Source organism: Giraffa tippelskirchi, chromosome 2 (assembly GCF_054371585.1).
Source record: "Giraffa tippelskirchi isolate mGirTip1 chromosome 2, T2T-mGirTip1v1.2.pri, whole genome shotgun sequence".
Lineage (NCBI taxonomy): Eukaryota > Metazoa > Chordata > Mammalia > Artiodactyla > Giraffidae > Giraffa > Giraffa tippelskirchi.
Genome location: NC_137276.1, coordinates 233,789,713 through 233,805,580, shown reverse-complemented (window position 1 = coordinate 233,805,580; position 15,868 = coordinate 233,789,713). Strand labels below are relative to the sequence as shown.

The following is a 15,868-nucleotide window of genomic DNA, read 5'->3' as shown; positions in this document are numbered from 1 at the left end:
CATGGTTTTGCTGGGATTCAGAAAGCTGTAGTGGATCAGACGGGCAGCAGACCACCAAACAGTGACCGTGACCTCTTTTTGGTGCAAATTTGGCTTTGCACTAGCGGGTCATCACTGGTTGTCACATAAAGTCTACTTCTGGTCACGTGTCACAATCTGATCACGAAATGGTTCACTGTTGTTGTGTAGAATAAGAGGAGATGACACTTCAAAACGACGGTTTTTTTGTGTGTGTGTTTGCCTTGGCTCATGAGGCACAAATCCCATGCAGAGCCTGGTGGGGTAGTGTCCTTTTGATTTCAAAGAGTCGGACACAAGTGAAGTGACTTAGCACACAGCACGTGATGCATTCACTTTTTGAGCTTTTTCACCTTTGCAGTTTGCTTCAAATACCGAACGACCATAGAATGGTCCACATTGAGTTCTTCAGCAGCTTCTCCTGTAGTTATAAGAGGATCAGCTTTGATGATCCTCTCAGTTGGGTGTCGTCAGCTTCCGATGGCCGCCCCCTGCACTCCTCATCTTCAAGGCTCTCGTCTCCTTTGCAAAGCTGCCTGAACCACCGCTGCACTGTACATCCGTTAGCAGTTCCTGGGACAAATGCATTGTTGTGAGTTGTCTCCGCTGCTTTACGACCCATTTTGAATTCCAGTAAGAAAATTGCTCAAATTTGCTCTTTGTGTAACATCATTTCCCTACTCTAAAATAAATATAAACAACAAGTGATAAGTCATTAGCAAAAAAGCATAAAGTGAGAAATGTGCATTAAAATGACATATAACATAACCACACTTATTTATTTAAGAATGTATTCTGGTATCAAATGGCAAAGTTCAGCGGTGCAAAACCAGTCACTTTTGCACCAACCTAATAGATAGCTTTATAAAGGACATCAGTTTTTTAGAAAGTGGGCAGTTAGAATGTATTTTTACATACCAGTTACAGTTCATAAGTTCATATACTGTACTCTTACCAATGACTGCATTAGTGACAGGTATAGACTATACCTTTTACGTAAGTCTTCTATATATATATTGCTTTTTACTGTCTTGCATTCTTACCTTGTACTTGTTAGTTTTTTTCATGTATGATGTAGTACCTCATTAGAGCCACATGAGGTCTTTTTTCTTCCAACTTTATTTAGGTATAATTGACAAGTAAAGATTGTGTCTGTTTAAGGTTTATGACATGACAATAAAATACACAAATACATTATCAAATGGTTACTACAGTCAAGCTAAACATGTTAACTAGCAAGTCTGTCATTTCATATAGTTATCTTGTTTCTTTTGCTTTTGTGATGAGAGCACAAGATCTACTCTAAGCAGATTCAAAGCTTACGTGCAGTGGTTAACTGTCATCACTGTGCTGTGTGTTAGATCCCCAGAATTTACTCACCTTAGAACTGAAGATTTGTACCCTTCGACTACCAGCCTCATTTCCTCCATTCTACCCTCTGCTTCTATGAGTTCAGCTTTTTAAGATTTCACATGTAAATGGAATCACAGTATTTTTTCTGTGTCTGGCTGGCTTATTTCACTTATCGTAGTATCCTTCAGATTCATCCATGTTGTTGGAAATGGCACAATTTCCTTCACTTTTATAACTGAATGATATTCCATTGCATGTACATATACTACATTTTGTTTATCCATTCAATCTCTCAGTAGACACTCAGGTTGTTTTCGTGTCTTGGCTTTGTGAATAGTGGTGCGTTCAATACAGGAGTATCATGTACTCTGCATTGTATCTGCATTGAGTACAGATAACTCTTTGAGATACTAGCTTAATTTCCCTTGAATGTATACCTAAAAGTGGGATTGTGGGATCTTGTGGTAGTTTTATATTTAATTTTTTCAGGAACCTCCCTCTGGTTTTCATACTCACTGTACCAGTCTACATTCCCACCAACAGTGTACAAAGGGTTTCCTTTACCCCATGTTCTCACCAACACTTGTCTCATCTTTATAGTACTAGCTGTTCTAACAGGTGTGAAATGAAATCTCATTTTGGTTTCACTTTGAGTAACCTTAGTGATTAATGATGGTGAGTACCTTATGTCATGTACATGACAACATCATGTACCCATTGGTCATTTGTGTATTTTCTTTAGAAAAATACCTACTTTAAAAAAAAGAGAAAGGTTTTTTGCCCGTTTTAAAAATCAGATTATTTGGTTTTTGTTTTTTTGTAGTTTTTTTAGTTTGTTTGTTTGTTTTGCTCTTGAATTGTATGAGTTCCTTATATATCTTGCATATTAACCCCTTATCAGATATATGGATTGCAAATATTTTCTCCCATTACATAGGTTGTCTTTTCAATTCGTTGGTGGTTTCCTTTGCTGTCTTGAAGCTTCTTAGTTTGATGCAGTCCCACTTGTTTATATTTGCTTTTGTTGCCTGTGTTTTTGGTGTCATATCCAAAAAATCACTAGGTTCTTTGAGGTCTTTGAAGGTGACAATGATATATGACATTTTGTGATCCTTTGGTGTGGTATATATATATATACATAGTGGGGTGGAAATATTAATATTTAGGTGTTTGTTGAATTATTTGGTATTGTTATTTTGCTGAATACTTTAGGAATAAAGTATTCTTGCCAAAAGGTTTTTAGATTATTTCGATGTCCTAGACTTTGAGAAGGATTGAAGCAAATCTTAGCATTCTTTAGGAATGTTTTTATACCCACCTAGAATTAGGCAAGAGAAGGCAATGGCACCCCACTCCAGTACTCTTGCCTGGAAAATCCCATGGACGGAGGAGCCTGGTAGGCTACAGTCCATGGGGTTGCTAAGAGTCGGACACGACTGAGCGACTTCACTTTCACTTTTCCCTTTCATGCACTGGAGAAGGAAATGGCAACCCACTCCAGTATTCTTGCCTGGAGAATCCTAGGGACGGCAGAGCCTGGTGAGCTGCCGTCTATGGGGTCGCACAGAGTCGGACACGACTGAAGCGACTTAGCATAGCATAGCATAGAATTAGGCAACTTTGGGATTGTTAACACTTCGTTTTCAAATCATGAAAGCATATACCAAGATAGAGACTTTGGATTAACATTTGAAACCAATTGAGAGCTTGAAGGAACCGTGGATAAGATAAAACACATCATAGTCCCGTTTTATGAACTTAGAAACTGAAGAAGACCCAAACTGCTTGAACCCTAGTGAACACTAGTTTCCCGAGTCAGAAACCACCTTATCCCTCCTTCCTGCATCCAACTTGTTCGCATGGCCAGTAAGTCCCATTTCTAAAATGTATCTGTCTCTCCATTTACATGCCCAGCACCCTAGATCAGGTCACTCATTCTTCTGGGTTACTGCAGTGGTCTCCTAACTGGGCCTTTGGCTTCCTTTCTTCTACTTCAGTCTGTTCTCTACACTGAAGCCACTTAATCTTTTTAAAGCAAGCCATGATGATCTTTTTAAAGCAAACCTTGCTGTAAAAGTTTTAATAACTTTTCAGTCACTTAATCAAAACCACAAACTTTAGTTGTAAAGTTTGATAAAGAGTCCACCTGCTAAGTTTCATAAAGAATCCACCTGCTCAGTGTTAAAGAATCCACCTGCTAATGCAGGAGACATGGCTTGATCCCTATCTGGGGAGACCCCACATGCCTCTGAGCCACTCAGCCTGTGTGCCACAGCTGTTGAGCCTGTGTCCTAGAACCTGGAGCCACACCTGCTGAGCCTTTGAGCCTCAGCTGCTGAAGCCCAAGCACCCTGGAGTCCATACTCTGCAACAGGAGAAGTCACTGCAATGAGAAGCCCGCAGACCACAACTAGAGAGTAGCCCCCCACTCACTGCAACTGGAGAAAAGCCTGAGCAAATAAATAAAATCATTTGTTTAAAAAATACAGACTTTTTAACTTGGTTTACAAAGCCCTGAGTAAGCTGAGTTTGCTGTTTCTCTAGCCGCGTCTGCCCTTGTCCCTCATGGTCACTGTCCCAACCACATGGGCCTTCCTTTAGTTCCTTTCCCTCCAGAACTGTTTTCCCTCTGCAGTTTGTCACAGTTTCTAGGTTTGTCATATTTATTTTTGGGTAAGCTTCATTAGAACACGGATTGACTGTTTATTCATAATTTTGTTTCCTTGACCTAGCAGAAAGCCCAGCACATAGTAGATGATGAATAAATACAGATGACTGGATGAGTCACTGACTGGATGCTATTGAGCCTCCATTTACAATATATAAATTGTATATACAATTGTATACTCAATATATATATTGTAAAATAGTACCCACCAATGGTGGTGGAGGATTCAGCAACAATATGTGTGGTAAATATTTGTTTCATTTTCCCTCTGTTGATTTTCCTTTGCTTATACAGCATAATATAGTGGGTTGTTCTTCAAGCTGTTTTCTGTTCAGTTACTGTTTCTGTTAAATTTCTTGTGGCTTGTGTTTATAAGTGATTGTATATAAGTAATTGTTTCTATTAAATTTGTTGTGGCTAATGTTTATAATGCATTTCATTTATTGAAAATGTAAGTGGTGGCTATAACGTGTACTAGAGTATGAATAGTAGAAGAACAGGGCTGGACGGGTATCTGCCCACTGATGGGTGATTAAAGAAAGAACAAGATTCTCACTGGGAATTAGGTTCAGCTGCTTGTGAAGAGACTGAGAATCACAGTGACTCAAAACAAGGCAGAACTGTTTCTCTCTAACATAAACGTCAGGAAGTAAGTGGACTTCCCTGGTGGCTCAGGCAGGAAACAATCTGTCTGCAGTGCAGAGCACCCAGGTTTAATCTCGGGTCAGGAAGATTCCCTGGAGAAGAATTGGATACCTACTCCAGTATTCTTGCCTGGAGAAGTCCGTGGAAAGAGGAGCCTGGTGGACTACAGTCCATGGGGTTTCAAAGAGTCAGATATGACTGAGTGACTAACACTTCCACTTTTTAGAAAGTAGGCAGTCCAGGACTTTTATGGCAGTTCTGTCCCGCGGAGTCCTCAGGGACCCAGATCCTCTTCAGCCTGCTTTTCCACTATGCTAGACTCTGGTCCTTATTTAGTTAAAGATGGTGGCCAGTCTTTCATGTTCCAGGAAGCAGGATGGATATGCCGTTTGTTCTTCTAGAAAGTTTTCTGGAAGCCACATGACACCTCTACTTAAAATACTGGTTAGAAGTCTGTCCTGTGGCTCCTCGCTAATGGGAAACTGGGAAGTATTGTCTTTGCCCTGTGAGTGTCCTTAACTGAAAACTTGTATGTTCTAGTTGAATAGAAAATGGCAAGAATGGGTGCAAAATATAGGTCTTTGCAAAGAACACATTGGAAAAGATCCCGATTCTGGGAAAGATTGAAGGTAGGAGAAGAAGGGTATGAGAGGAAATGAGATGGTTGGATGGCATCACCGACTTGATGGACATGAGTTTGAGCAAGCTCTTGGAGTTGGTGATGGACAGGGAAGCCTGGTCCATGGTGTCACAAAAAGTTGGACACGACTGAACAACTGAACTGAATGTGTTAACACTATGAAGTGTATAGTAATATTAATGATGAAAGGGTTAATAGTTTGTTATTTATCATTATACAGTACTGGTAGGTTGAAACCACTTGAGGTCTTCAGATAACGTTGGCTATTTTAGAAGTATGATTGGGTAAACATTTAGAAAATTGGTTCAGTTCAGTTGCTCAGTCATGTCTGACTCTTTGCGACCCCATGAACCTCAGCACGACAGGCCTCCCTGTCCATCACCAACTCCCGGAGTTTACCCAAATTCATGTCCGTTGAGTCGGTGATGCCGTCCAACCATCTCATCCTCTGTCGTCCCCTTCTCCTCTTGCCCTCAATCTTTCCCAGATCAGCATCTTTTCAAATGAGTCAGCTCTTCATATCAGGTGGTCAAAGTATTGGAGTTTCAGCTTCAACATCAGTCCTTCCAATGAACACCCAGGACTGATCTCCTTTAGGATGGACTGGTTGGATCTCCTTGCAGTCCAGGGGACTCTCAAGAGTCTTCTCCAACACCACAGTTCAAAAGCATCAATTCTTTGGCGCTCAGCTTTCTTCACCGTCCAACTCTCACATCCACCCATGACCACTGGAAAAACCATAGCAGACAGACTTTTGTTGGCAAAGTAATGTCTCTGCTTTATAACATGCTGTCTAGGTTGGTCATAACTTCCCTTCCAAGGAATAAGCATCTTTTAATTTCACGGCTGCAATCACCATCTGCAGTGATTTTGGAGCCCAGAAAAATAAAGTCAGCCACTGTTTCCACTGTTTCCCCATCTATCTGCCATGAAGTGATGGGACTGGATGCCATGATCTTAGTTTTCTGAATGTTGAGCTTTAAGCCAGCTTTTTCACTCTCCTCTTTCACTTTCATCAAGAGGCTCTTTAGTTCTTCTTCACTTTCTGCCATAAGGGTGGTGTCATCTGCATATCTGAGGTTATTGATATTTCTCCCGGCAATCTTGATTCCAGCTTGTGTTTCCTCCAGCCCAGCGTTTCTCATGATGTACTCTGCATAGAAGTTAAATAAGCAGGGTGACAATATACAGCCTTGACGTACTCCTTTTCCTATTTGGAACCAGTCTGTTGTTCCATGTCCAGTTCTAACTGTTGCTTCCTGACCTGCATACAGATTTCTCAAGAGGCAGGTCAGGTGGTCTGGTATTCCCATCTCTTGAAGAATTTTCCCTAGTTTCTTGTGATCCACACAGTCAAAGGCTTTGGCATAGTCAATAAAGCAGAAATAGATGTTTTTCTGGAACTCTCTTGCTTTTTTGAAGATCCAACGAATGTTGGCAATTTGATCTCTGGTTCCTCTGCCTTTTCTAAAACCAGCTTGAACATCTGGAAGTTCACCGTTCCCGTATTGCTGAAGCCTGGCTTGGAGAATTTTGAGCATGACTTTACTAGCGTGTGAGATGAGTGCAATTGTGCGGTAGTTTGAGCATTCTTTGGCATTGCCTTTCTTTGGGATTGGAATGAAAACTGACCTTTTCCTAGTTGATAAATACATTACACATAAGAGAATTAAATCTGATCTCTTCCAGGGATTTTGAATTCATCATTTAAAAAATACATAGTGCCATTTTTGCAGTGGCTGTGCTTATCACGGAAATCTGACCAGTAGCCTAGAGAACAACTGTTTGATTCTCTGCACCTCACCCCCCAACCCTGCTTACTTGCACCCTACTTGCTTTTAAATCTATTCACAAGACTTTTTCCAAAGTGTATGACTGAGGAGGCATGTAACTCAAGAGGATTGTTCAGGATCCTTGAACTGTGAGAAGTGTTTCTGAAACATAATTTGAACCCACCATTTTTTACCACAAGCTTTTCTTTTTTAATACTCAGACTAGTTTGGTGCAGAGTAATCATTTAGCATACCCTCAATAAAGTATTTCATTCTGTAATAATCAATCTGGAGTTAATGAATTTGTAAGAGATAAGATGAGCTTTGGGTTGACTGTTTAGAAAGGAAAAATCATTTTTGTCAAGAAAAGAAATTCTGTTGTAACAAAATGGGGAACCTAAAAATAATCTTCCAGGATTTAAACTTTTTATCAGTAAAATGAGGATTTTGAGCCAGCTTTTCCATGAAGTGACTCTGTGTGAAAAGTAGGAGTAAGCTTTTGAGAGGATACATTTTAATCTAAAGAATGGCAGGATTATGAAGTTGTCATTGAAATTGTTGGCCTGTTAAAAAGTTAATCTGATATGGCCTAAAAATTAAATGCCTCAAAAAAAACAAACAAACCACATTTTCTTGCATTGTTCAACTGAAAACAGCAAAAAACCCAGTGTTCAATTAAATTTGCACAATTATTGTCAATTTTTCATCGTAATTATTTTCTCCATTGCTAATTTCTTCAGTGGCTTCCCTTGGTGGCTCAGTGATAAGGAATCCTTATGCCAGTGCAGGAGACTTGGGTTCTATCCCTGGGTTAGGAAGATGCCCTGGAAAAGGAAATGGCAACTCACTCCAGTATTCTTGTCCAGTATGGACAGAGGATCCTGGTTGGGCTATAGTCCATGGGCTCGCTAAATGTCAGACAGGACTTAGCGATTAAACCACAGCAGTTTTTTCAGTACTCACTTACCTGTGTTCTTTTCCTTTAAGATGTGAATTCCTTGAAATTAGGGGGCCTGTCATATTCAGTAGGAGATATAAAACAGTTCTGTATGGCACTGTTAACATATAATCTTTCAGTATTTTTTTTTATAACAATGTATTATGGGCCAATACTTCTTATTCTTGCTCTTTTCCTAGGCTGTCAAATACAATGAATGTGGAGAAATACAAAAACCTCTTGCCTAAGTTTATTGCTCTCTCCCCCAATAACACTTGGTAAACACTAGTCTGGTTACTGGAGTGTAAAGACAAGTTTCTAGCAGTCTCTCTAGAGGCCTGAAAAGGGTGGAGACTTACCAACAGGATGACGTCTCCAAACCCCTGAACGGAATCACCTCCCCAGTAGGGGGAGGTTGTCAGTACCCAGGGTTTCACAAGGAATATCTGTTAACTATCCTAAGTATCTGTGATAATACTATTATCTTTATTTTAAACTTTGCTCTAAATAACACCACAAAGTAGATTCTGTTTAGCTCTTTAATAGATACTGAGATGATTCACGGAAAGGTTCAGTAACTTGCTCAAGGTCACACAGTTATGTTTCTTAGTAGGAAGCCGGATTAGGTTAGTTTGGTTACAGAGCCTATCTTCTCAATCACTGTTCTGTTAGTGTGTCTCCAAGATAAAAATCTCTGGAGATGGTTATTCTTAGAAATCTTAGACTCAAGGACTAAAGCAGCTTGCTCAAAGACACAGCTTTGTCTTTGGAATCCGAACTCCAGGTAGGCTGACTGCTGAGCCCATAGTTTTAACTGTCATTGTTTTATATACTGTCAGCTTATACATTTAAGTTGCTCTCCCACTAGAGGCACAAAATTCATTTTGTTGCACTTTAATACCGCCATGTCTACTGGTTAAAATACATGAACCCTACCCCCGTTGTCTTTTATATTTTTGCCACTCTATTCCAGAATCTTGTGACATAATAGAATTTATTTCAGTGAAATTATTTACAGATGGAAGATATTGGAAGGAAACAATATGTATGTAACATAGCCCCTGCCCTCAAGGAGCTTGCTTTCTGTTTGGGAAAAACCAAAGTACGGAATTTGGCTTAGAGCAAGAAAACAGGATGTACCTGCCTGGGTCTAAGTATGTGAACTTATATACTGGAGACTTTAGAACAAGCTAAAATTGTCCATATAGAAAGAGATTTTGTTTGGGGCGCGGGGCACCCTGACAGTGACAGTATATTGTTACTGTAGTGGTTTCATGCATGTCAGAATAGTTGCATGTCTTTAATTTGACTTAAAACCATTTATATTTTTTAAAATAACTAAGTGAATTTTTGGCACATTTTAGGTTTTTCGTACAGTTATGTTAGGGTTATAGGTTTTTTCATAAATTGATAATGGGTTTTGTTGTTAAATTCTGGCTTTCTTGTTTATATTATGCTGGATTTTTTTTTTTTTTAATGTTCTGATAAGTCAACTGACTTAAATGTGTGAGGTAACACTAGCCTTGAAGTACCTATTTAAAAATAACTTGTTTGGGAATATTATTGCAGTAAATAGTATGTTCCTTTGTTACCTAAACTTTTCACAATTATTTAGATTATTTGCCTTCTAAAATAACTTTTGCAGTCTGGTATTATAGATTGCAGAACTCTTAGACAAGAGTGTATGCTTACAGTCTGTGGAAGCAGAGTAGATTAGAAAGAGCATGTGTTTGCAATTAGGTACAACTTTAGTAATTTGCCAACTATGGATATAATAATTTCTAAGTCTGTTTTTTCTCTCTACATATGAGAATGTAGCAAGGCCATTGTGAATATTAAATGAGAATGTAACATCTAGCACATCACAAATGTTCAAGAATAACTATTATGTTTATTAATAAAAATGCTGGTTGACAGATGAAAGAACAAAGATTGAGGAAGAATCATAGTATTTACTTTGTCATTTTCCTGTGGGAAAATAACCCCATCCTTGAGTAAACCAGGAAACGGAGAGGAAACAGAGAAAGCCAACTATAAATTGGTTGTTTCTGACACTTATTTGTAGCTTCAGGATAATTACTTTTATAGGGAGGGAGAAGATTCTTTGCTTTGTCTTCACCCTTTACCTTTTTGACATGTAGATAATTCACTACCAAGGACTTGAAACAATAGATTTATGTAGCTATTTAACAGATTTTAAGACTTTGTTCCACATCCAAGTGGGAAGACAGTATTACTTCTTTTGTGAAATTCAAGTGATTAGTAAAATTTTATAATTAGAATTTCTCCAATACGGAATTTTCATTTTTCTCTTTCAAAATATGATTTGGTTGAGTAAATTTAACAGCTCAGAAATTGTTAGTAAATCTTAAATTTCTTTTGTTTAAACTTCTTTACATTCTTGAAAATAACATACATCTAGTAGATTAAAAATGGTCTTGAGACACTAGGAAGAAAACCTTGGGTTTGTGGTATTTATGTTCTCATAAAATGCTCCTCCATCTCTAGTTCTCTTTTATGGGTTCACTGCAGACATTCTCACTGCAGCTGTCACTATAGGGTTAAACATTTGCTATATTGTAACATACGAAAGCAGTTAAACTGTTTGGAATTGTTTACTTGCTAAAACCAGTGTTAGTCAGCAGAGGCAGTACACCAGATTTCCTTGTGGCTTTTAGTGGAAAATGTTAAAAGCGCACTCATTTTTCAGTTATAGAATTTTTTAGTTTGATCTGGATTAGTCACAGAACTGGCATGAACCTTCTAATTGTGAAGGCTGTCCAAATGCACTATTTTTTCTCCTGCTAGAGGAAGTTACATCCGGAGCAGTAGCTCAGCTCTCTGGTAAGTGTAACATGTGAGCATTACTAGGCATTTCATCCTGCGGTTCTGCAGTCCTTGCTCTTCAGACTGTTGCTCAGTTGGAATGCTTCTGTGGGGCCGATCCTGAGGTTCTCTATTTTTTAAGGACCTACTACTCTTTTGGTGGTGTCACTGGCCGTTTGCAAGATCATATGAGGAACAGGAAAGCATCTGAAATCGACTAGAAAGGAAAACTGTAGCGGTTTTCATGGTGGAAGGAAACTGTATTGGCACAGAGGCAGATGATTGAATAAAGTAGTTGGCTCAGAGAAGATGCACAGTCTGCTGTTTTTTCCTCTGAATGAAGACTCTTTGATGGAAGCTGCATTCATGTGGAGATCAAAGAAAACACTGAAATGATAAACTACTGGAGTTTTCTCCCTCTCTTTTTTAAAAATGAAAAGCCTGAAGCAGTAATTTGAGCTCAAATGCCCTCTAATTCCTTCGCAGCCTGCCTGTTCCATTAGGATTCTCCGCTAACACCATTTCTGCTTGGTGCCTGTGCCCTTTTGCTGGAGCAGCCCCAGACCACTGCCTGACGGAGGAAGAATGAACACTGCTTTTCCTGTGCTGTCGATGGGAATAAAGCTAACTGTTTCTTCTCTTATATGGAATATCTGGATTAACCAAGCCGTATTCTAGTACCAAGAGTCCTATTGTCTCTCGTGGTCTGACTCATTGCATGTAAATGTACTGCAGCTTTGCTATTAATGCAGAGTGTTGTTTTTTTTTTTCTTTCTCAAACACAGAAAGAATTGTCAACCTCTGAGCAACATTTTGAAAGCTCTAGCTGTATTTTCTTTTTCTGGATAGTATCTGTATTAAACCAGCGAAGCTGAAGAAGTGAAGACAAATTAGAAGTGGAAACCGAATAGTGAGATTTTATATTTTATTTTCAATGATAAGCAAGCCAGCTGCTGGTAACTATGACCTTGCAGGCAGGAGTGGGTATAGCTGTGATCATCTGTCTCAGCACTTGTTTCTCGTCTTATTCTGTTGTGTGTGGTGCTATCACCCAAACAGTGATCTTTTTATGCAAGTGAATTTCTGTAAAACAGAGTAGTAATATGACTATTTTGGTGGCGGAAAAACATTTTTAAATGAGCTTGTTCTGAACTCAGTTTAGTTCTTGACATGTTGGTGTGAAATTTCTTTTAAGTTTTACAGTAACCCGACAGAAAATAGTAGAATTTGGGATTTTTTTTTTTTTTTTTAGGAAGTTATGTAGTTATAATTTTAAGCTTTAGTTTTTCTGATAGTACTTATTAACATTAAAAAAAACAGCTGTGCTTTTCAAAGAATGGTTCTAAGTGCTGTACAGAAGAGGAGGAAAAACTACTTGTGCTCTTCCAACTGTGACTTTTATCACATAGCTTAGAATTCAGTTTTTTAAAAGAACGAATGAGTCGAGTGTGTATTGTTGTTTTGGAGGAGGTAGAAGATGAGTCTCCTGCATTCATTTCTAAGTTGCCACAGGAAAATAAATCCCTACATTCTCCACCTTCGGGAAATGTATTGGTAAGATACGAGAGTTTATATGTTTACTATCTTTTACTGAACTAGCAGGGTAAATTTTATTCTTTAAGAATAAATACAAGTTAATTTCCACTAGTTTCATTAAAAAACCCAAGTGAAAGCAATATAGGTGTGTGAGTATGATGCAATATTACTTGTGTACAAATGCACACATTTCCTATTTTCACTTTTTCAGATGTTTAGATAGGATTTCAGACTTTATCTCTTAATGTCTTAAAACAACTTTAAAAAATAATTTGAGAATAGTAGCTACAGCACCCACGTTTCTGTTTTGACTTTGTGGTTTTAGAAACTGATGTAGCAAGTATGAGGAACTGTATGTTTTAGGAAAGTTGACTGTTGCCAGCAACACCGAGGCACAGCCTTCTCTGTAGTGAATTTTATATATTTACATGCAGGGCTGTTACAGAAAAAGAATCAGACTTCATCTTTAATTTTATTTTTAAAGCTTTGTCAATTAACTTTTTGTTTGAGAGTATAATGTGATACCTTATCAGAGAGGCTATATTGTTGATTAAGAACTTGTTATATTTAGACATGCATGTGTCTCCCTCTTCATGTTACTCAGATTTACAGTAATTTCTGGTCTTTGAATAGTAGTGATTTTCATCAACTGTCAGGTTTTCTTTGGATTTTTATCTTTATACATGTAATGCTAACTCATGCAAATTATTTGGGTGCCCCAAACAGAACTATTCAAGTAGGCCTCCCTTTGTGGGCTCCTTGTCAAACTGCTTGTTTGACAAGTTGTGTCCTGCAAGTATATGTTGAGATATCTCACTTGTATTTATTCGGAAAATACTTTCTTTTTACCATCTATATGAACAAAAGGTTTCCACTCATATAAAATCTGATTATGCTTATTATACTACCTAATATTGGTCATATGGAATTGATTTTTTTTTATTAGGCCTACTCTTTTTTCCAAGGAGAAATCTTGTACTTTGATATGATTTGATTTCATGAAATTTGGTTCATGTCAAAAGCCAAGTGATTATTGTTGTGATAGGGAAGAAAAATTTTAGATTTAAAAGTTATGTGGAAATAGCTTTAGAATCATCCATGTGGTGTGATTAATGTTTTTATTACTCTCTTGTATTTTAGCCCTCACTGGTGCAAGCTATATTTAATGGAGATCCTGATGAAGTTCGAGCACTAATATTTAAGAAAGAAGATGTTAACTTTCAGGTAAAACAGTTTCACTGATACCAGCCTTGAAGCGTACTTTGCTAGAGTTGATATTTTTGTTAAAAGACCTAACACCATTCTGTAAGATTTTTTAAGCAAAGGTAGAAAGGTCTTGAGGCAAAAGGGAAAGGACTGGACGTGTATATTCAGGGTAATTACTAAAACCTAGGACAACTAGGAGTCAGTGAAGGATTTTTGTTTCCCCAACCTTTTACTTTGAAATTTTTCACAGAAAAGTTGAAAAACTACTTTGAATATTCATATAACCTCCAGCATTGATAACATTTGCCGTATTTGCTTTCTCTCCGATATTTACAAGTTATATTTATACTACACGTTTATTTATTCCTTTCTTTTTCTGAATCCCATTTGAAAGGAAGTTATGGACATCATGACACCTCACTGTCAAATATTTGTATGAGTTTCAGTTGAGGATTCTTTTTTGTGAACTTAAAATAAGAGACATGTCTTAAATTTATAATATATCTAACTTGGTTTTGAGGTCAAATTTGCTTTCTGTAAGTAATCATGGTAAACATTATACACAAAGATGCATCTGTTTGGGTATCACAGTAAATAAAAACATTGTTTGAAAGTTCTTCAGACTTTTAAAGATACAGTGGGTTTAACATTCAGGGCTGACGTGAGGAACAGTTTTGGGAAGAGTGGGTATGTAGATAATTCTGTGTATGTTTCTCCAGTGGCGAAACTGTTTAATTTACTAAGCTGAGGTGAGTGAAAATATACAATTAACCGTAATACAATCAAATTTTTTACCGTATTTTTACTGGAAGTTAATGTTTTCAGTATCTTTTTCATACATGATTCAGTTCTCAAAATGATGGAGAGTAGGAAGAAGTTGTGATTCATAAGGTCCCTATAGCAACAGCAAAACAGATGACCTGGAATTGATGGGCCAGTTCTGAGAAAGTCGTGTTCTGCCAGCTCATCTCCAGCTCTCATCTTTCCCCCATTCTTTTGGACAGTACTATCATGACCACTTGATGTTAAGTAGATATAAGAAGTATCTTATTTTTAAAGGTTGAATTAACTGATTAAATTTGAACCTTTAGCTAAAATGATTCATCCTCACATTCCAAAATGTAACCAAGATGCTATCATTACATTTTTTCCCTTAAACATTGTGTTTAAGTTTATATTTATTGGAAATATTTACCTCATTCAGGATTTATTTTAAATGGAAGTGCTGGTTACTTTATATAATTGGGGTGTCCTGGAAAGTATACTCAAGACAAAATAATTGTAGGGATATAGTGAAGCGACTTAGCATGCATGCATGCATGCATTGAAGAAGGAAATGGCAGCCCACTCCAGTGTTCTTGCCTGGAGAATCCCACGGATGGAGGAGCCTGCTGGGCTGCCGTCTATGGGGTCGCACAGAGTTGGACATGACTGAAGTGACTTAGCAGCAGCAGGAGCAGCAGCAGACTTAGGAGAAGGAGAAAAAGGCATTCTGTTCTATTTAACTTACTGTTTTTTGTATGTTTTAAACAGAACTAACAAATCTCATCTTGTTGAGGAAGTTTGATCTATAATCCTACTAACCATGGTTAATATCTCTATCGTTATAAAGCCTCATTATAGCCAACTGCTTTTCTGCTATAATAATCAAATTATCTTAAATTTTAAAAGTTTTATGCTCAAAAGATTGTTTTTGAGCATCAGTTTATTCCACTCTGATGTGCTTGGAAACTGTTCTGTGTCTGTAACTAGTGTGTGACCTCTTAGCTTTTATGACTTTTAGTCTCTGCTTTTCTCCTTATAGATTCCTTTCTTTGCTTACTTTTAAAATACTGTCTCTTAACATCTGCTAGCTTGTTCTCTTGTCTGAAACATAGAACCACGCTTAGAACTAAAAGCTTGGTTAGTGTTTCAATCAGTAGACCCTTCTTGAGGGTGACTTTGTCTTTAATGATTCATGGGGTTTTGACAAATTTTTTTATGGTTCCTTTTCTCCTGTGACTCTTGATAGTTGACGGTATTGTCATCATCATATTTGTTGAGTCTTTGGCCATTCTAATTTAGGATGGCAATTTTTTCCCTTTATTTTTATCCTCTATGATAAGCAATTGCATAGGATTTTAAGAGGCAAGTGTGTATGTTTGTAATAAAACTTACACTGTTCTATAATATAAAACGTACTCATTCTAGATAGGTAATAAAATATTTTTAAGCTTTATGTCAGTGCAACAGTGGTGTTTTCTAAAATAATTTATTCACATGAGCAT

At 37.6% G+C, this 15,868-nt stretch overlaps 1 protein-coding gene across 14 annotated transcripts in view; it reads left to right on the top strand.

Moving 5' to 3' along the window:
• Nucleotides 1-15,868, top strand: part of ANKRD28 (ankyrin repeat domain 28) — a 199,941-nt gene that overhangs the window by 62,293 nt on the left and 121,780 nt on the right. For 6 of the 14 annotated variants that reach the window (XM_081573248.1, XM_081573247.1, XM_081573253.1 and 3 more), the window contains one exon: nucleotides 13,536-13,619. The exons of 1 other annotated variant lie outside the window; for it this stretch is intronic. In XM_081573248.1, the coding sequence (XP_081429374.1) occupies nucleotides 13,536-13,619 (84 nt within the window). Of the gene's footprint in view, nucleotides 1-10,650; nucleotides 12,435-13,535; nucleotides 13,620-15,868 lie in introns of those variants that run through there. 7 more of the 14 variants (XM_081573264.1, XM_081573254.1, XM_081573246.1 and 4 more) reach the window with 6 other exon arrangements.